The 22,524-nt window shown below is 41.6% G+C and overlaps 1 protein-coding gene across 1 annotated transcript in view; it reads left to right on the forward strand.

Moving 5' to 3' along the window:
* Positions 1-22,524, forward strand: part of ATP11A (ATPase phospholipid transporting 11A) — a 177,036-nt gene that overhangs the window by 108,394 nt on the left and 46,118 nt on the right. The window contains exons 13-17 of the mRNA XM_083170799.1: positions 4,488-4,661; positions 7,212-7,375; positions 9,000-9,071; positions 10,844-10,917; positions 21,524-21,662. Of these exons, the coding sequence (XP_083026925.1) occupies positions 4,488-4,661; positions 7,212-7,375; positions 9,000-9,071; positions 10,844-10,917; positions 21,524-21,662 (623 nt within the window). The remainder of the gene's footprint in view (positions 1-4,487; positions 4,662-7,211; positions 7,376-8,999; positions 9,072-10,843; positions 10,918-21,523; positions 21,663-22,524) is intronic.

The following is a 22,524-nucleotide window of genomic DNA, read 5'->3' on the forward strand; positions in this document are numbered from 1 at the left end:
CAGCTTAGTCTTTGATATTTTAAGTCTAAAAAAGTGCTGGGTCATCCAAGAGTAGACAGCAGAGAGACAGTTGGAGATATGAGTGAGGATAGAGGGAGAGAGATCAGGAAAGGATCGGTAGATTTTAGTATTATCAGCATAGAGGTGGTAGTGGAAGTTAAGTGAGCAAATAAGCTCACCCAGAGAGGACATGTAGAGACAGAGAAGAAGAGGGCCAAGAATAAAATGTTGGGGGACACCTATTATCAATGGAAGAGCAGGAGAGCTAAAGTCATTAGAGGTACAGCTGGGCATTTTTAAAACAGACAGTGCAAATGCAAGCAGAAAGAGTAATATTCAAAGTTTTAGCAGTTAAGAGTTGCACTTGTGTTGATTGTAGTTTCCTTCAGTTTCTGTCCAGTTTAAGTCCAGGCTAAGTCTAGGCGACAGTGTGCGGTTGTATATTCCTACTTAGAATCTTCCTACTTTGAATTCTGACAAAATTTCTAAAGCCAGATTTCTATAGCCAGCCAAGGCTTAGTCAGCCTCCAATACTCTAATAAGTAGATCTGTAAAAGCTGTTTCTAACTTCAGTAATTAAGACCGCACCCAATGCCCCTCTCCCACTAGAGAAAGTGAGCAATAAAACTGAGATATAGCAGAAAACTGCTATAAAAAGGGAATAAGAAAGGATACTATTTTCCACTGTGAAACTTGCCCCGACAAACCCGGCCTATGTATAAAGGAGTGTTTTAAAATATACCACACATCTATGGATTATTAGGTTCATAATTTCACCGTGCTTTAGGGGTCTTGCTAATGCCACATAGCACCCACCATTCATTCCACCAGAATCTGAGCTGCAAAATCCAAAAATCACTCCTTCCCTTCTGAGTCCTGCCATGCACCCAACTGGTATTTTTTGGTCACATATGAGGCATTGCCATACTCGGGAGAAATTGGGGCACAGATTTTGGGGTGCTTTTTCTCCTTCATACCTTATGAAAATGAAAAATTTTGAGCCAGAATTGCATTTTTGTGTAAAAAAATTTAATTTTTCATTTTCACTGCCCAGTTGTATCAAAATTGGTGAAACCCCTGGGGGTTTGAAATGTACACTATAGCCCTAGATGAATTCCCTGAGGGGTGTAGTTTGCAAAATGGGGTCACTTGTGGGGGGGTTCCACTGTATTGGTGCTTTGGGGGTCTTGCTAATGCGACATAGCACCCACCAACATTCCACCAGAATCTGTGCTGCAAAATCCAAATATCACTCCTTCCCTTCTGAGTCCTGCCATTTTTTGGTCACACATGAGGCATTGCCGTACTCGGGAGAAATTGGGGCACAGATTTTGGGGTGCTTTGTCTCCTTCATTCCTTGGGAAAATGAAAAATTTTGAGCCAGAACTGCATTTTTGTGTAAAAAATTTAATTTTTCATTTTCACTGCCCAGTTGTACCACAATTGGTGAAACCCCTGGGGGTTTGAAATGTACACTATAGCCCTAGATGAATTCCCTGAGGGGTGTAGTTTGCAAAATGGGGTCACTTGTGGGGGGGTTCCACTGTATTGGTGCTTCGGGGGTCTTGCTAATGCGACATAGCACCCACCAACATTCCACCAGAATCTGAGCTGCAAAATCCAAAAATCACTCCTTCCCTTCTGAGTCCTGCCATGCACCCAAATGGTATTTTTTGGTCACATGTGAGGCATTGCCGTACTCGGGAGAAATTGGGGCACAGATTTTGGGGTGCTTTGTCTCCTTCATTCCTTGGGAAAATGAAAAATTGTGAGCCAGAACTGCATTTTTGTGTAAAAAATGTAATTTTTCATTTTCACTGCCCAGTTGTACCACAATTGGTGAAACCCCTGGGGGTTTGAAATGTACACTATACCCCTAGATGAATTCCCTGAGGGGTGTAGTTTGCAAAATGGGGTCACTTGTGGGGGGGTTCCTAACTTTTAGCATCTTATGGTGCCTAGAAACCTACATGGTGCCTAAAAAATAATCTCATAAAAAGGAGGCTCCAAAATCAAGTAGGTGCTCCTTCTATTATGAAGCCTGTGGTTTGGTCAACGTGCACACTAGGGCCACATATAGGATATTTATGAAAACAAAAGAATTGGGGGAATCAATTTTTAGTCACATTTCTCTAGTAAAATCTACTGTGTTCCTTAGAAAAATGTATTAAAATTGCAAATCTGCAAAAAAAATGAAATTTTGAAATTTCACCTACACTTTGTTTTAATTCCTGTGAAACACCTAAAGGGTTAACAAACTTCCAAAATGCTGTTTTGAATACTGTGAGGGGTGCAGTTTTTGAAATGGCATCATTTATGGGGGTGTCTCACATACAAGTCCCTCAAAGTCACATCAGAACTGAACTGGTCCCTAAAAAAAATCAGTGTTTGAAATTTTCTTGAAAATTTGAGAATTTGCTATTCATATTTTAAGCCTCCTAGTGTCCAAAAAATTTAAAAGGAAGTTGAAATAATGATGGAAACATAAAGTAGACATATGGTCTATGTTAGTTATTAACTATTTTGAGTGGTATGATTATTTGTCTCACAAGCAGAAAATTTAACATTTTGAAAATTGCTTAATTTTTTCATTTTTTACGACATTTTGGTATTTTTCACAAAAAAACACAGACTGTATCGACCCAAATTTACCACTAATTTGAAGTACAATGTGTCACGAGAAAACAATCTCAAAATCACTGGTATAAGTAAAAGCAAAAAAAAGTTATCCCCACTTAAGTGATACATGTCAGATTTGAAAAAAAGGGCTCTGTCAGGAAGGCAAAAACAGGCTGCGGCGGGAAGGGGTTAATGATTCTGGCTTGTTAGCATATCAGAAAATGCCAGTACCTATGTACCTGGAACAAACTATGATGTGGTGCAACTACATTTATTATTTTTTGCGTGTATGGTCAATACTTTGGGATTTCCATATAGGGGGTTATTCTATTTCCATGCTTCCCTGCGTGTAATCGCAATTCTCATGTATGCGCATGTGCAGCTGCTTTGTGCGAGCGGCGGCGGTTAATAGATTATTTGCCGGGCGCTTGCAATCAACAGTGCGGGTGTGTGGCAGGGGGTGCAGCCATGGGAATGCCCAGCGTATCATGGGCATTCAGGCAGTTGACGTCAGCGGATGTCAGCTGCCCGCCCACTCCCCAGACATGGCGCCCGCATATCTGAGACACCACATCCATTTGCATGCCTGCGAGGGGGGGGGAATTAGATTTGGGAGAGGCTGTGCCCCAGCTTAAATAAATCTGCCTCAGCAGCCGCACAATATGGTTTTACCGAAGTGCAAAGCTAAGCCCCCCTACACACTAGGGACCTTATTCTGGCCGATTTACATAATCATCCATTCGCAGCCTTGGGTGCGGGGGAGAAATCATACAATGGTCAACTCTGTGGTATCTGAGATCTATGAGCGCTTGATACAAGGACAGGATGGGCAGCTGACATCTGGTGTAGTCAGCTGCCCGCACCCACTTCACTGGGTCATTGCCATGGGGACCACCCACTGACACCCTGTGCCCCCCCCCCCCCCCCCCGCAAAGCTAGGTACACGCAGGACAGCGAACCTGTACTTCGACGTGCCCACTCCCACCAATCGTCTGCACATGCTCATAACTGCACATGCCCAGATGCTAAAAACGTGAACGTGCGGGGGACCGATTAAATTAGAATAAACCCCTAGATGAGAAAGTAAAAGATATCACTCCGAAGGGCCCTCGTTGGTAATGACCCCCACATCATCTAGGCAGCTCAGAGGACCCTCGTCAACTCCCACCTGCTGACACACTTGCTGATGCCGGGGTGTGTGTGAGGTGGGGTTTGATTGGATTTTAAGAAATATTTTTTGTATATTTTCTTTTTTTTTATTATATAAAAAGAGCTATTTTAAAACTGATTCAGTATACTTAAGCAAAAAATGTAATATCAAGTTTACATAGCTATAATTTGTAAAATGTGATAATTATACAATATTAAAATTTTGGGGACATTTTTGAAAAAATGCTTTTATAATTAATTTTTTATTTTTTACTATGTTAAGGGAGAAGAGCTGGAAACTGATCAGTGGGGACTGACTAGTCACATCAGATCTGACCATGTCAGGGAAAGCCCAGCCTGTTGTGGTTGCATCAGATGTAACCATACCAGACAAGTAATTAAAGCCTGGTAAACCTGCTTGAACACAAATAGTTTAAAAAAAAAATCAATCGAAAGAACTGTATACAAATACTATAATATGGGCATGCTCATTAAGTACACAGAACTTAATGCTACAGGGAGGCATTGGGAGCATGCTGTAACACTGTTTTAAAATGAGCACAAAGTTAAAGTTAGTTATTGGATTCAATGTTATTGTGTTCTAGAGTTTCACAAATGGAACATGTTTTTTAAGGATTGTCCCAATTAAATGTAATGATTAGATTCAGACATAAAAATCACTAAAATTTTACTCTCTTTACTCGATTCTGGTTCTATAGGTTGAGTATATATTTACAGACAAGACTGGAACACTGACCGAAAACAACATGGAGTTTATTGAGTGCTGCATTGAAGGTCATGTGTACATACCACATGTTATCTGCAATGGGCAGATCCTGCATGACTGTATGGGAATTGACATGATTGATTCATCCCCAGGAGCTGGAGGAAAAGTATTTAATTATTATTATTATTATTATTATTATTAACAATATAATAAATAGATTAATTACAATATCTTAAATTGTTATTTAATGAATAGACATGCATGTGCCTAAATGTACAGTATACACCCTGCTATTATTACCTTTCTATCTTTTCTTGTAGGACAGAATCTGCTGTATTGAGTGATCTATATCATAAACTTTGTATTGGTAGATGTGTGTTGTGTGACATCATTGCACAATAAACTTAACACTAATTAACTATTATAACTAGATATAATCACATGGACAACTGAAATGCCTTTTAAAATTGGTCAACCAGAATTTATTTAAATCTTTAAACTAAATATGGTGGCAATAAGAAAGAATGGCCAGACCCACAGTGACCTTACGACTTAACGCCGACACTCATGTCAACGACATGGTATTCTTTAATTTATTGGCAACGCCAACAAATGTCGGGTCTCCAACTCTCTCCCCAATGACCCCCGGTAGGAAAGCCACTTTATACAATGTATTGGGCAAAGAGCGCACCCTAAAAACAGCAGCGCAATAGCCACTGTTACTACCGTTCTTTCCCGCCAAACAACGGCCCAGAAAGAGATGGAATATTCTAGTGCATCTCACAAAATGTCAGTTTAACCCCTCCCTGACACTCCCCTTATTTAAATTACCCACAGTCTAACCCAGTGGTTCCCAAACTGTGTGCCGTGGCTCCCCGGGGGGGCCTCGGGACACTTGCAGGGGTGCCTCGGGTTGGTGGTACAAGACCATCTAAAATTATTTATGGCCAATTATTTATGGACAAAACCAGTTCTGGTGACTGCCAATCATAAAATATGTGTACAAACAGAACCCTTTACAATATAACTGAACCTAAGGATCACATATAAACACAATTCACTTAATTTTATTTTTCTTTTCTACATTTTTTTGGCCTAGGGGTGCCGTGATTCAAAAAAGATTGGGAACCCCTGGTCTAACCTGTTAACTGTTTCACTACCTAACTGAACTATGCAAGGCTCACACAAACCCTCAACTTAGAAGTTTATAATCACTTGCGCTCAGGGCCGGCTCTACCACTAGGCATCTTTAGGCAGCTGCCTAGGGCTCCAGGATCTAGGGGGGCGCCACCAAGTCTGCCTATCAAAAAATCAAGAATGTCTGTGAGGATCCTTGTTGTACTTCATGCAGGTGGTTGCTGTGGAACCTCTAAAACCTCACCTCCATACTTTCTCTTGAGGCATACTTCCCTACTTTGCTGCCCTCTCTTCTTGTACTCTGTTGTGGGTGGCAAAGGGGAGGGTGCTGGGGGCCTCCAGAGAAAGCAGAGGTCTTCCCCACCTACCTGAGGGGCTGGGAGGACCACTCAATTTTGGGAGGGTCCCTGCCATTCCAGAATGTTAGGCAATTATGCATTAAGGGGTTGGAAAGTGGTTCTTGGAGGCAGTATGGGGGGGGGGGCAGTAGGTTAAAGTTTTGCCTAGGGTGCTGAGAAGCCTTACAACGGCCCTGCTTGTGCTATTTGCACTCATTCTAGTGAATAGGAAGCAGCAGTAGTATTGTTAGCCAAGGTTTCTTTTGATGTTTAAACTTTTTCCTGCCTTTGGCGCAGTGCACTTATATGCCGTAGAGCGTTTACTGTTTTTAATATTTCCCTGGCTGCAAACACTTTTCAGGAAAGAAACCTTTCAAAAGGAGCAGCGGTTCTAATCTGCCATCAGAAATGTATGATGCTATGATACATCATTACAAAGGCAGAAAAATGAACCCGATATAATGAAACTTTGAAAATAAGCCATCTAATTAGGTGTACTAATAAAGTAATAGCCTGGACAATATAGTTTAATAACCGGTAATCATGCTGTGCTTTAATCAGTAATGTAGAACCAGTATGGTTTTGAAGAATTTTTATCTTGCTGAACCACATTTATTTTATTTTTTTGCTTATTTTGTGTTCCCCTTTATGGACTTGTGTTGCTTAGGCTGTTTTTTTTTATTTTCTGAGTTCATACACATAACATCCACATAACACATATCCACATAACATCCACTGTCAGTGGTGCAACAATAGCAGACCCCGCGGTGGTGGTGAGGCTCTGAGTAAATGTGGGAGCGGGGGGTCTGTGGGGCTATCGCTGCATTGCTGCTGTCTGCTGTAACCTGGAGACCAACTCCCGGTGCTCCTCTTGCTGCTGCTAATGAAAAATGTCCCTAAAACAATGTGTGTTCCATTTACAGCAGACAGGTTTTGAAGATGCTAGAGGAGGTCTGCTGTTAGGGGCAGCCATTTTCATGTAGACAGTTTTCATTAGCAGCAGGAAGAGCGCTGGGACTGCAGGCTATTAGATCTGCTGGTCCTGCAGACCCGGTGGCGGCAAGCGGAGGGGTGAGTGGAAGCTAACTTTACAGCGTGCTGCTGTGCTTCTTATTGCTAGAAATCCCATGGTTTTAACATGCTTATATAAGATGCTTCTATTAAGTGCACCAAGATTATATTTTTACAGCACAACATAGTAGTTGCTGAAAACTTAATGTTGATGATCTTTTTACTCCCAGGAAAGGGAAGACCTGTTCTTCCGTGCTCTCTGCCTATGCCATACTGTGCAGGTGAAAGATGAAGACCACATAGATGGAGAAAGAAAATCTAGCCAGTCAGGCAAATCCAGTGTGTACATTTCCTCCTCACCTGATGAAGTTGCTTTGGTTGAAGGTATACAAAGGTAAGCATTTGTGGCACATAAGTAATATTCTCTAAATGGCATGTTTCAATCAGTAATAAGTCTCTGTAAAGCTGCAGTTTTTAGAAATGCTCCAGTGCTGTTTTCCCAGTGAGGGCTAGTAATAAATATCTTGCCTTAGGGGATTGATTACCACAGTCTGCCCCTTGTATTGGGAAACTATTGCACAGTAGTCACTTCTAGTCACTCCGGATGAGCAGCCTCCCTGCTTTTTTAATGAAAATAATGAGATTCTTAAAGTACCCATTTCTTGTCAAATCTGGCAGTAGTTCTTTTTAACCAGTCAGGTGTGCTCCAAAGTTAATTACATGTATTTTGGCCAAATTGAATGTATACGGTTCACTGACTGGGTTGATTGCCCAAATCTGACATGGCTGCCAGCAACTTCCTTCTTCCAGTTTTCATGTGACATCATATGAGTACCATTAGCCTCTGGGGTGAATGTATTCAAACAAATTTGAATACATTGTTTGTAAATTAATTTATTAGTAGCTGAGCTAGGATACATGATGGGATGCTGATAGCGGGTAGAGATGGCTGCTCTCTGCTAGCTCTGTTTTCTACCCCTCACCTAAAGATGTGTCCTTGTACACCTTGCCTCAATATGCCATGTGGAACAAGAGACCTAGCATGAGTGAGCCTTGTCCAGAGTGTCTTTTTTGCATGATAGCGCTTCTGAATCACAATATGATGTAATTAAACCACTTCTCAAAAGTGCACTGATTAATTTGGTATATGCCACTTGTATATTTGTGTGCACCTGAGGGTGAATCTATAATTCTCTTCTCTTTTTACAAATATGAAACTATAACTATTTGCAATGGTGGTGGGGAATTACAGTAATGAGAAGGGTCTTCACCATGGACTGGGATTTAGTTCAGCTGCAGGACACACAATATAGCTGTTGTCTTTGTTGCCGTCTTGATGGTAGAAACTGCCTACACAAGATGGGAAAATACCAAGCACACCGCTTCTCCATCCTGGCAGATGGCTATAGTAGTTCCCAGGGCCTGATCAATGGTTCCAGGTGCCCTTGGCTAATACACGTGTTGTTCCCCTTGTAATACTGCTAAACCCATGTGTATGGGTGCTCACGGACTCACCAGTAAAACTGCCCATGTGTGTGTAATGAAATTTATACAACTGGCATGTAGGATCTAATGCTTGCGGTGTGTGAAGTAGATTTTGGCTTAGGCTGCCCAGCTGGAGCTCTAGCACAATTATATAAAGTAATGTTTCCATTAATTACATTTGCACAGCCGCCTGGCAGTCAACTTAAGAGCTTTTAAGTACATTGGGATGGTGATCGCTAAGAACCACATTCGTAAGGAACTTTAGAGGAGATAAATAATGATGAAAAGTCATGATGCCAGAAGATGACTCTATAAAGAGTTGCACAGTGACTAGTTTCATGTCTACAACTTATATGGTTTTTTCTCATTCCATCCATATGATACATGTGATATGTTAATATTGCTTCAACCTAATTTGATAAAACATTAGTTCCTATGTTGTAAGGATTTGCCCCACCATAGCACATTGTTGCTGTGATACATTACCCAGATTGACGGTTTCCCAAACATATGACCTTTCTTTCTCTTTTCAGACTTGGCTATACATTTCTGAGGCTAAAGGACAATTATATGGAAATTTGTAATAGGGAAAATGACATTGAAAGGTAGGTATCTTGGGTCAGGAGATACACCGGTCATCATAATGTAAAATTACCAATAAATTACTCCCTGTACTGATATAAGGATTATAAGGATAATGAAAATAAATAGAAATGGCTAGAGCTGGACATCTAATTTTACAGTCCCATGGCTCTTTACCGCTGATATATGTGCACTTAATAGCTCATGTTCAGCAGGATCCGTAAGTAATGCCATGTTAGACTGATTCAGAAATAGAAACCCATGAATTTAGGTTAAGCTGCTGAAGCATTTACTATGGAGAAATTATTACTTTATCATGATGTGTGCTCATTGACCTGTGCCAGTCAGACTTCTATTGCAGTGGGAAATACATATATGCTACTGTATATATTACAAGATTTTAGTTGTTTATTATATTTTAACAGAAATTCATATTTAAAAAATGTGAAATAGGCATTTGTAGTGTTGGAAGCTGTATAGTCAGGCATTATGTAAATATCTGCCCCAAGGGTTATGACCACAGGCTTTCTGAGCCATAATAATGTTTTTGCACTGTTATATACTGCAATATCTTTGGATACTGTATTCAACACTGTTTATGGGGCTCATTTAGATCATAGAGCAGAGGAGCTGCACAGTGGCGTAACTATAGCCCCGCAGCCCCCGCGGTGGCGGGGAGGCGCTGAGGGACTGTGGGCGCCAATCTGCGGGGCTATAGTTACTAGCCCTCCCACCCACCCAAGTAAACTTACACAGCCCCCTTACCCCTCCGCATGCTGCCGCCGCCGCATTCAGGGTCCCGGCCGCAGCGCAGATCTTGTCCAGGCTCCGTCTCCTCCTTCAGTTCACTTCTAATGAAAAATAACTATCATAAAATGGCTGCCCCCTAACAGCAGACAGTTTTTTTGGGGATGCTAGAGGAGGCGCGGGCCTCCTCTAGCATCCTTTAAAACTGTCTGCTTTTAGGGGGCAGCCATTTTATGATGGTCATTATAGAACTGCAGGAGGAGACGGAGCCGGGAGAAGATATGCGCTGCGGCCGGGACCCTGACTCCGGCAGCAGCGGCATGCGGAGGGGTAAGGGGGGTTTTAATCTCACTTGGGAAGGTGGGTGGGAGGGCTAGGGGGAGGGGGAGCGGTGCTGCCGATATCTCTATATAAAAATCAACTCTATGCCCACTTGGATAGTGGGGAAATGAACAGGACCATTTTAACATTGAATCCTATGGAGCATCGCATCGCATCTGATTGTATGCCTTAAGTTAAGGCATACAATCAAATAATCGGCCGTCCAGATATTACACAAGTACCTTTTTTGGGGGGGGGGTTTTGTGCTGAAAGTTCATCTTGGTCACAATGCAATGGGGCTAAGATGCACAAGTAGATATTGTGTGTGACTGTATATGGAGCTGAGCTTGTACTGGAAAAAATAGACTATGCAGGCAAGACAATTTTGGCTATATTCATTGTATACTGTCTAGTTTTCTAATATAGTCAAAAAGCTCAGGGAAGTTCAAGGGAAATCACAGAGTCAAAATCATATATAGCCAAGATCTTAGTGTGCATGCATCTTTAGTCACACACAGATATACAAGTGTCCTGTATAAAATCAAACAACAGTCTCCTTGTGCATCTGTGTGGCATTGTGTTACAAGGAAGATGCATTTTCAGCAAAAGAGAGGCCAGGAGATTCTCTTGCGACCTAGTGTGCAAAGAGGGGCTGTCAGTATATATATTCACTGTTCCCATTATTTGTTTATGGATATATTTCTGAAATGTCTGTTTGGATCCCCAGGTTTGAATTGCTACAAGTCTTGACATTTGATTCTGTGAGGAGACGTATGAGTGTCATAGTGAGATCAGTTACAGGTATGAATAATATATCTTCATGTGTCATCAATTTTTGGTGTGTTTGTTTTATGTATGATCACAAGCTGCTGAAATAAAGATTTTTTTTTTTGATTTTTTTTTGTGTGTGTATGTATGTATGTATGTATGTATGTATATATGTGTATATATATATATATATATATAATATATATATATATATATATATATATATATATTGCCGTTTGTGTTTAGAAAATACCATAATAGAACTATTATGGAAGGTCACTGGGTATGACATCCATCATATCATTATGGTGCATAGAACCATATAATTTGTCAAGCATGAGTTCTTCTAGACACTCAGATGCTCAGTTATGAAGTGTGCTTGTTGCACACCCCATTAAAATGGTTTTGCACTGGTGCACCTGGATGGTCTGTCTACTAACACAGTATAGGAGTGCAGAAAGATGGAAAAACTCTAGAGATGAACGACTTACATTAATGAAGGTGTGTCTGGCATTTTAATGGAAAAGACAAAAATTGTATTTCTTTGTGATACCCTAACAAATATTTCTTCCATCTTTTGTTTTACATTGATTACTATACCACAGAAGCAAATGAAACTCATGCACAGCTCTGCAAACCTAGTTACACTAGTAGTATAGCGGGAATGCCCTCACTTTGCCCAATTTCTCCTTTTGTCACACCAACCTTTCAGCTTTAGCAGAACGATCGATGCCCCATCATATCACACTGCGTGACCAAGGGTTATCTCCGTAATCTTCAGCATACTCTGATTTCTATTTCACATCCACAGCTTTGGTCACCAGACTTAGGGCCGATTCTGACCTGCTTACTGAGCTGCAAGTATTGGGAGCAGGTAAACACTGTCCTCCTGAACGCACACCTCCTGCACTCCCCCCGCCTCTGTGCAAGGCTGCAGGCACAAGTGCAGCCGTGCATACAGGTGGAATATCATTTACCATCGGATGATTTTCCCCTGCTCACGGTGCTGAGTAAGTCTAGACTAACTAAGGCTGTGGGTAGAAGGAGGCCGCTGATGACATCCCTGGCCCTCCCTCCCAACATCCGGAGAATGCCTGCTTTTTCCGGGACACTCACGTAAAAGTCCAGTATTGCATCTCCAAACACCCATTGCCTGTTAATCACCTTGCAAGCTGCCTTCGCATGGTCTGTTTGCAAGGGGACCACGGGCATGTGCACAGAGTACTGTGTGTATTTGCGGTCTTTCGATCAGCAGGGCTGCAAATTCGCAGCCATATGTACAGGTCTAACTTCAGGACTCCCAAGCCTTTCTTTTGAGGAACAGTCCACATTTAAAGTGTCCCCACTGTCAGACATGTCTGACAATCATCAGGTATTAATTGGGCTCATTGATGGCAAGATCTGCCGGGCTACCCAGATGGTCCCACACTGCGCTCCTCACTTAAGTTGAAAATGGGCTTCTTTTAATCAGTTGATACATGCATCAATGCCCCTCTCCTGTAAACATTCCATACAAATCGGGTTTCAACTGTCCCTACTTTGGACAATTCCCTGTTATTTTATGTTCCATCTCTTCGTTCAGTTCACGTCTTGTTTACCAGTAGTTTGAATCATTGCTGCATGTTTCAGAAGCCAGATCTTAATGAATTCTTCCTATTTCCGAAACATATTCACATCACTTGTTAGACTTTGACTATTGGTACACAGGAATTTGAAAGCCATTATACCAATCATACAACCTTGTGCTTATGTAAGTTGAAAGTTTAAGCAACACACTATGAAGTACTTTCTAACAATATGCACTACAAGATATTGTGAACAATATTATAGTGCATACTGTCTAGTATGTACCAACTATATTCTTAACAAAGTGTGCTCCCGAGGGTCGTTGTCAACCCTCCCATGTCGTCTGTACTCGTAGTGAAATTTTACCTATGACTAGGTGAATATCGTTTAGTGTGTACTAACGATACATTTTCCATAAAACAAGGTGGTCACTGGTAAAGCTATCCATATATCTTTATCATTATGTCAAATCATTCAGTGTCTATGCACTATATCGTTACTTCTGGAGCTCTGGGGAGTTCAAGGGAAATTACTAACGATATTGTTGACTAACTATAATGCATAGTTTGTGGGTTTGTGGTGGGAATTATGTATGTACTTGTCCCTCCCTTTGCCGTCTTGAACATCTGTTAAGGTGCATAAACATGATGTGATTTTGGCTCTGGAAGATTTTGGTTATACTAGAAATAACTCATTTAAACTCTGAGTTGGTATTTCAGGTGGGTTGGTGTAACTTTTCTGGGGAGGATAAATAGTGGTGGCCATTTTAAAACTTTGCACTTTCATACATCACACTTTACATAAACATCCTGGAAACTGAGATAAAATGGTGGTTAGTGGCACTATTCTTAATTTTTGAGTTTGCTGCTGTGTGTGCCCAATGGTTGCTTTTTCTCTAATCAACCGTAAACAAAATGCCACCTAGGGAGTGGCCAAAGTGATGAAGTACAGTATATCTATATCGCAGGCATTTATTGGTCATTGCAGTCCATACGTACTGATATATCCACTAGGTTGTACAAATTTTATTGTCAAAATTAAGCTGATTGCACAGTCTAATGTCCACTGTTATTCTTGGACTGTGTGTACCAAACATACAGCACCATACATCCATAATGTGCTCCTATTGCAGTACATTAACTTTTATGGTTCAAGAGATAATTAGACTGCTCACTTTCACTATGATTTTTGTACTGTACTCATTGGTGTGTTAAGTTCTGTTATTATAACCTTGCATGGCATCAGAGCCGGCCCTAGGCATAGGCAAACAAGGCAAATGCCTAGGGCATTTGGAATGCCTAGGGGCACCAGCAGCTTCTGCTGATTAAAATGATATGCAGCATGCCTATATTCTGTGTGTGAGTGAGGCTGTATCTGCATATGAAATAGTGTATTCATGTTAATCATTGTAACATAGCATTCCATATTCAGGTACAGCCACAGTCACACACAGAATATAGGCATGCTGCATATCATTTTAATCATCGGAAGCTCCTTGTGTGTCCTGGTCACATAACAATGCAAATAAGTGTTAGTGGCTGTGCGAGCGAGTGCTGTCTACAGGTGGGTTGGTTGTCCAATAGTGTTCGGCATATGTGTAAGGGGCATTATGTGTGTCATGTATAAATGCATTAATAATGTGCGACATGTGTAACAGGCATTATGTGTGTCATGTGTATAAGGGCATTAATAATGTGCAATATATGTGTAAGGGGCATTATATGTGTCATTATGTGTATGAAGGGCATTAATAAAGGTTGGCACAATGTGTAAGGGGCATTATGTTTATAAGGACATTAATAATGTGTGGTATTATCAGTGGTGCAGAGAGAAATGGGTAGGGGGTACAAATTATCCAGGCCAAATTCTGTTGGAAAGGCCCAGTGGGGGCCCCAGGCCCCCTCCCCTTAAGTGACAGCAGCAGCTCCAGCTCTTCTCCACTGCCCAGCACACATTGCTTTGTGCTGGGTTGCAGTGTGGCCATGGAGGTGCTTAAAATACAATATTTTCTCAGAATTTTTTTTCTAAGGGTATAATGTGAGGAGTAATGTATATAAGGTAAAGTGGTACTACTGTGTGATGTAACGTGAATAAGGGACACCATTGCATAGTATAATGTGAAAAAAGTTGCACTACCATACCTCCCAACTGTCACGATTACAGCGGGACAGTCCCGATTTTCGGGTCCTGTCCCGCTGTCCCACCCGCGGCAGGCATTGTTCCGCTGCGGGGGGTGGCAGTTGAGAGACCCCCCAATCTAATAGAATAGACGCTGTGCGCATGCGCACAGCGTCTATTCTCGTATGAAAATGAGGTTGCGGCTAATTAGCATAAGCCGCACCCTCGTTTGCATACGCCCCACCCCCTTTTTGGGCGCTCCGCGCGAGTGTCCCTATTTCATTTCATCAGAAGTTGGCAGGTATGCACTACTGTGTGGCATAATGTGAATTGGGGGTACTATTGTGAGGCCATGCCCCTTCCCAGCAAGAACACACCCCTGTTTGGGCAGTGCACCGAATGTGTGCACGGTTTCTATTTAAAATATTGCGGGTAGGAGCACCAAAATGATCACTGCTATGATGAGGGTTGATGGTACTGGGAAAGGGGAGCAGGGTCAGAGGCGGAACTAGTTGCGGTGCTAGGGGGCACCAGCCAAAATATTGCCTAGGGCGTCATTTAGGTTAGGGCTGGCTCTGCATGGCATTAACTTTGATGTAAAGGGGCTGTATGGATGGTGTAATGGTTAGCATTACTGCCTCACAGCACTGAGGTCATGGGTTCGATACCCACCATGGCCCTAACTGTGCAGAGTTTGTATTTTATTTGTTTATTTATTTGCAGTTTCTTATATAGCGCAGCAGATTCTGTTGCGCTTTACATTAGTAGACAGTGATAAAACAAACTGGGTAACAGACAGACTTGGAGGTTAGAGGGCCCTGCTGCAAGCTTACAATCTATTAGGTATATAGGAGGGAAACACAAGGACAGGCATCAGTAATAGCATAGCAGTCCCAACAAGTTACAAGTCCAGAAGGGAAGCTATATAATACATAAGTGCCTCAGAGGGTTATGCGTGTAGAACTTAAATATGATAGGCTTGCCTGAAGAGGTGAGTTTTCAGGGAACGCTTGAAAGTTTGGAGGCTAGCGGAGAGTCTTATTGTGCATAGAAGGGCATTCCATAGGATGGGAGCAGCCCGATGAAAGTCCTGTAATAGTGAATGGGAGCTAGTGATCTGCTCAGATGAGAGATGGGAGATATTTTGTGAGATATATTTTTTTTTTGTGAGATAGATTTATGTGCAGAGATATATGCTGGTGCAGTATGGTTAATAGCTTTATATGCAAGTAGTAGTGTTTTATATTGAATACGGTAATATACAGGCAACCAATGGAGGGACTGGCAGAGCGGATCAGCAGACGATGAGCTTCTTGCATGGAAGATCAGCCTAGCAGCAGCATTTAAAATGGATTGCAGTGGTGAGAGTCTGTTCTTGGGAAGACCAGTTAGGAGACTATTGCAATAATCAATGCGGGATATAATGAGTGCATGGATAAGAGATATAGTAGTGTCTTGTGTGAGATACGGTCGTATTTTGGATATGTTTTTTAGATGCATGTAACATGATTTGGAGACAGATTGAATGTGGGGAACAAAGGACAGGTCAGAGTCGAGGGTGACCCCTAAGCAACGAGCTTGTGGGGTAGGATAGATTGTCGAGTTGTCAACAGTGATGGAGATATCAGGATGGTAACTGTTCTTAGTTGGCGGGAATATAAGTAATTCAGTTTTGGAAATATTAAGTTTGAGTTGGCGAGAAGACATCCAAAATGAGATGGCAGAGAGACATTCAGAGACTCGGCCCAAAACCACTGGTGACAACTCTGGGGTTGATAGATAGATTTGAGTATCATCTGCATATAAGTGATACTGAAATCCAAAAGAGCTGATTAGTTTGCCAAGCGAGGAGGTATAGATTGAGAAAAGCAGAGGACCTAAGACTGAGCCTTGCGGAACTCCGACTGACAGAGGTAGTGAAGAGGAAGTAGAGTCAGAGAAGCGAACAGTGAAAGAGCGATCAGATAGGTAAGATGTGAACCAGGAAAGGGCTGTATCATTAAGACCTAGGGAGTGTAGTGTTTGTAAAAGGAGAGTGTGATCCACAGTGTCAATTGCAGCAGAAAGATCTAGAAGAATAAGCAGTGAGTAATGGTTTTTAGACTTAGCTGTTACCAGATCATTCACCACTTTAGTCAGTGCTGTCTCAGTGGAGTGTTGAGAGCGAAAGCCTGACTGAAGCGGGTCTAATAGGGTGTTAGAGTTAAGAAAGTTTGTTAGGCGAGAGTAGACAAGTCTCTCGAGTAGCTTGGAGAGGCATGGGAGCTGAGAGATAGGACGATAGAGAGAGAGTTAGTGTTTTTTCAGAATGGGAGTAATCACTGCATGTTTGAGCAGAGACGGAAAAGTACCAGTAGCAAGAGAGAGATTGGAGATTTTAGTTAAGGTTGGAATAAGCACAGGAGATAGATTTTTAATGACTTGCGCAGGTATAGGATCAAGAGGAGAGGTAGTAGAGTAGGAGGATAAGAAGAGTGCGGATACTTCCTTTTCATTTGTGGGCTCAAACGAAGAGAAAGTGCCAGAGGGTTCAGGTGTGGCAGAAAGAGGTTTAGAGATTGTGGAGCATACCATTTCATCTCGGATGTTATCAATCTTGTCCTTAAAGTAGGAGGCAAGTTCTTGTGCACTGATGGTATATTTTCCCCGTACTTGCGTGGGTTTCCTCCGGGTACTCCGGTTTCCTCCTACACTCCAAAAATATACTGGTAGGCTAATTGGCTTCCAACAAAATTTAACCCTAGAATGTCTCTGTGTGTGTACAAGCGGCAGGGAATATAGTGGCAAATTCAGACCTGTCCGTGTTTGCGTATGCACTTACCGAGCCTTTATCTCCGGGAAGGGAGGGCTGGGGTGAGAGTAGGGGGGCGGCAGCTGGGAAACGCCCAGCATTTTAAGGGCATCCCCATAAAAATGCTGGGCGTTACCCCGTCCCTGCTCGAGGTGGGTGGCTGATGTCACATTACATCGATGCCTGCCCTGAATACGGCCATCTACGGACAAGATTCAGTCTAGACTGACTTCTGTCTGAATGGGAAAAAAAAATCATTTGATGGTCAACCGTACGGCCGCATGCGAGGGGATTTGTAGGCATACACATCTCTTTGTATGCAAATGCGGCGGAATTAAGGCAGGCGGTCGTCAGGTGGCAGTTTACCTGTTCGCTAGGCAAGAATACGCAGCCTAGCAAACAGGTCTGAATCAGGCACATAGATTGTAAGCTCCATTGTAGCAGGGACTGATGTGAATGTTCAAATATTCTCTTCTGCGGAACATGTGTGCACTATATAAATAACTGTTAATAAATAAATAAGCGTGTTAGCCAGACTTCAGTATGAGAATTCCGAAGGATTGCTATTGAGGGATTGGTTTGTGCAGCATTGCCTGGGGTTCATAGTTATAACTATAGCTCTGAATGGTTCATTAACCAGGAATTTTACCCTTAAATGAGATGAATGCCTTGTGTATCTATATGTTCATATAATTGTCCCTCTACATCCTGATATGGGGATCATTACTCTTCATGCATGCCTAATTTCCATTGTATAAGGCAGTTGCCCTCCACATATCTATATTACTTCTGCCTGAATTTTCATTTTGGCCACAAGTTTCTGAGCCGCCCATTATTAAATTGTATCTTACCAAAGCCTCTCCCACAGCTGTAACGATGGAATGCTATTGTCGTTACATACAATTAGTGATGGCCATTGACTACTCTTTTCCGATGGTAATGGTTTCCCACCATCCGCAATTAAATAGTGATGCTGAGTCATCAATGGTTAGACTAGGCATACATGCAGAGGGAGACTTTTACATATGCATAAGTGGAGTCGGCAAGCACCACCGGGGAACAGCCATGATGTTTTACCACTGACTCACCATGACAGACCATCAGTGGTTGAAAACTTTAATTGTCTGATGACCACCACTACAATCTTTGTTGTGTATATAGATTAATGTTATTTCTCTTTTTTTATCCTGCTTAGGAAATATTTTAATAAATATGATTACAAAAGAAAACAAAGCAAATTATTGCTTTCTGTAAATGTCAGCTCGACATAATAAGTCCTATCTAACAGCAAAAATAATAAAATGTGATACTTAATGTAATGGCAGATGACACTCATTCCTCACAATGCCTCAGCTAGGTCACACTGCATAGCTTGTGTTCTGAGCAAACATGGAGTCACCAGTAAAACAATAATATGTTCACATTAGTAGGCGGGGAGGAAGTGTGACCTAGAACTTCTCACTGTGTGAATTGCCACGTGATGTTTATCATTTAGGGGCTGATTCTGTGGTTGGAGCAAAGAGATAAAATCAAGTAATGTTACATCTTGGCAGGCAGATTGGGGGCATGCAGAGGTGGGAAAGACACCTGAAGCCCATGAACAACCCCCCTACAGTATTCCCTGTTACTATGAAGGTGACATGAGATGGGAGAGATGGAGGGAGACAGAGATTAGAGTAATACGGGTGAGCTGAGGCAGGCAAATGAAAAAAGTTAGTTGAAGGGAGGAATGCGGGCAAGAGAAGAGTGACATATCGTGGGGGGGGGGGGGGGGGAGGGTGCAGGGGAAGACATGGGAAAAATAGACTCTGTAATGTTGGGCACCATGGTTAGAAAACCCAACAAGTGCCAGGTACAAAGTGCTAGTATACTGTATAATAACTGAATGATCAAAATAAAACCACAGAAGAAAGCTGAAAAGATCAAACAAAATTTAACATAAACCTCCTGGAGGGTATATAATAGCCGATAAATGAACATAAGTGGAAATTGATGGAATATCAATTTAAATGATTTCATTATCTGTTCTGTTCTACAGAGGTTTAAACTGAGCCAGTAAATGTGGCATTATACCCAATACTGTATGAGCACAGTATTCTGACCTTGGAGCAAATTCCTGTCTAATGATACAATGCGGTCGGTTGGTGAGGTGTGACAGGAGAATGCATTTGTACATGCCATTGAAAGGTGGTGTTCTGAGCAAGCTGAAATATATGCTGCTTGCAAGCAAAGGCTATTTATAGCTTTTGATGCTGCCATCAAACATTTAGTGGTCTAGGGCTATAACAAAACTGGATAGTCCATCAATGATTCTACTTTCACTGAAATGGATTATTTTAGGTTCAGACAAGTGATATAAAATAAAACTGGACTGTTTTAAAAGACAGAGGGCCAAATGCTCTAAGCTTCAAAATTTATCAAATGGAGGGTTGTGGATTGTATTGTCGACACCACTTAGGTCGACCGTCATTAGGTTGACACCGTTGTGTCGACATGGATGAAGGTCGACATGGGTTTAGGTCGACACAGCATTAGGTTGACACAGGTTAGGTTGGAGGATCGACATGGTGGCAAGGTCAGCGGGTGTAGGTCCAAAGGTGGCAAGGTCGACATAGGTTTAGGTCGACACATCGTTAGGTCGACATGGTTTTTGTTTTTACTGTTTTTGACCCGAATGTCGACATGGACACAGTTTGAAGTCAACCGCAGCCCCTTGCATCGCACGCTACCCTCCCAGTGCTTGGGGCAACTTTTTTATTTTCCCACGCCCTAGTGGATGGTAGGGCATGAAATACTGCCTGTCAGCAAATGTCGGCTCTAAAAACAGTAAAAAGAAACAGGTAGGAGCTGATTGGTTGGCTGTTTTCATTATAAAAAAAAATATATAAATTTACAAGCTGTTCTGAAGTAGAGCTACTGATCGCAATCTTTCCTTTTCAGAGGAGCAGCAGAACTGAAAGTATTTAAAATCATTTCGATTATGTGGAGATTGTCTTATGCGCTGCTTACTTTCTGAGGGGAAATTTACTAAGATGGGAGTTCTAGTTCAGATGGAATGTTGCTTTGGGTAACCAATCGGCTTCTATCAATTACTAGCGACCCGCCCCGGCTTCGCACGGGAAGCACTAATTATTTATAGCCAGATGACTTCTGGTGGATGGATGGGGGCGGTCATGTGACAAAGTTTTAGCAGATATCTATAGGTACAGTGCCGATGGTCAATCTGGTTCCTTTGCACAACTTTTGTGTGTTTAAGTTGCGAATAAGCATCACCAGTGATCCAACCTTCAATGTTGATACGTGCGGTGGCATTCCGGGTGGTTCCAATGAATTCAAAAATTCAATTGGATAATTGACGGCTTGTTCTTCGTCCATTACTGTGTCGATCGATTTGTATTTGACTGTTTTGCCGGGCAGTTTCAATTGAATTTGCTCATTGAGCTTGTTGACATCATAGTTTTTTTGTGCCAAATTTGCACGTTCGCACAGCCAATCCGGATTTTTGTAGTTGGTTGTTAGATTTGGGAATACGTTGACGACAACGGCTTAAATATTCAGTTGCATCTGACAGAAGTTCGGCGGGAACGAAATCTCACTTGTGGCGCAATCAATTAATTGCCAACCCCCCCCCCCCCCCCCCCCCCAAAAAAAAAATTTCAGTTGATCTGATCGCTACCAAACTTCACAGGATCACCCGCTGGGCTAATCTGAAGATTGCCTAAAAATGTCATCAAAATCGGTCAGGCCGTTTTTGGATTCCATAGGGAACATACACACATCGATTTTTCTTTTTATAGATAGATATATATATATTTATATATATATATATATATATATATATATATATACTTGAAGGTGCATAATAAATAAAAAAAAAGTAGATTCCAATTGGTTGTCCATGGCTACATACCATTTGAAATAGAACTGCCATCTTAGTAAATTTAGTAATCCCAATGGAGCGCTAAACTACAAGTCTAAAATGGCTCATAACGTATAACTATAGCACACTCTGTAATATATTCTATCCCTATGTGTAAAGGCTCTCATGATGTTGTGTATTCTACATAGATGCCATTTTTTTTTATTGCAACTTGTGTTCAAGGTTTAGTGTTTATACAATATAACCATCATATGGATGTTCACCATCCTACTTTGCCTCTGCAGGTGATATCATCTTATTTTGCAAAGGGGCGGATTCTTCAATATTACCCAGAGTCAGAGAAGGGAAAATCGATCAAATCCGAGCCAGGGTTGAACGTAATGCTGTGGTAATAATAAATTTACACCTATGTATTTTTGTACTGTATTATTATTATTATTATTATTATTATTATTATTATTATTATTATGTATTGTGAAGAATTAACACTTTGAATTATTCTCGCGAAGGATGGAAGATCTTTACGGTTTTGCATTCAGGTACCGGGTATGGATCATTAGGTCACCAGCATTATGGTCGTCAAAGCTTTAGGTCAACATGCATTTAGGTGGACATGAATTAAGGTTGACATGCAGGAAGGCCGACATGACGAAGTCGACAGGGTCATTGGGTTGACATGCACATTTTGGCTAAAAAAAAAAACAGTAAAAAACCCCATGTCGACCTAATGACCCTGTTGACTTTATCCCTGTAGACCTTGTCATGTCGACCTTAAGTCATGTCGACCTAAATGCATGTCGACTTAATGGTGTAGACCTAATCCTTGTCGACCATCATGCTGGTGACCCAATGACTGTATCCCCAGGTAACAATGCGCACACTCCCTTCTAATGCTGAATTAATAGGATTAATATTACTGATAATGTATAAATTGCTTGGTGTATAAATTATTAGTGGATGCATATGTATGTGCACAACTTAAAAAATGTCCTGAGGATATCCTCCCAACATGCCTATGCACGCTCCCATTCACTTTCTTTAAGTTCCTGAAAAGCCATCATTTTTGCACAGATGGAACCGCATTGGTTGCTATGAGGATGTCCTTTAGAATGTTCCTAAAAGCCCTGTTCTGCTCACAAGTGACGTAGCTCACTTTCAGAAACCATTACAAATGTAAATCGCGAATGAGGGCAACAATCTGGAAAATATCAGAAGTAATTGAAAAGAAACTATATTCCATGCACTTTTAAATTATGTAGTACAATTTTAACAGCATTCACCATGA

Source organism: Crinia signifera, chromosome 2 (assembly GCF_055691185.1).
Source record: "Crinia signifera chromosome 2, ASM5569118v1, whole genome shotgun sequence".
Taxonomy (NCBI): domain Eukaryota; kingdom Metazoa; phylum Chordata; class Amphibia; order Anura; family Myobatrachidae; genus Crinia; species Crinia signifera.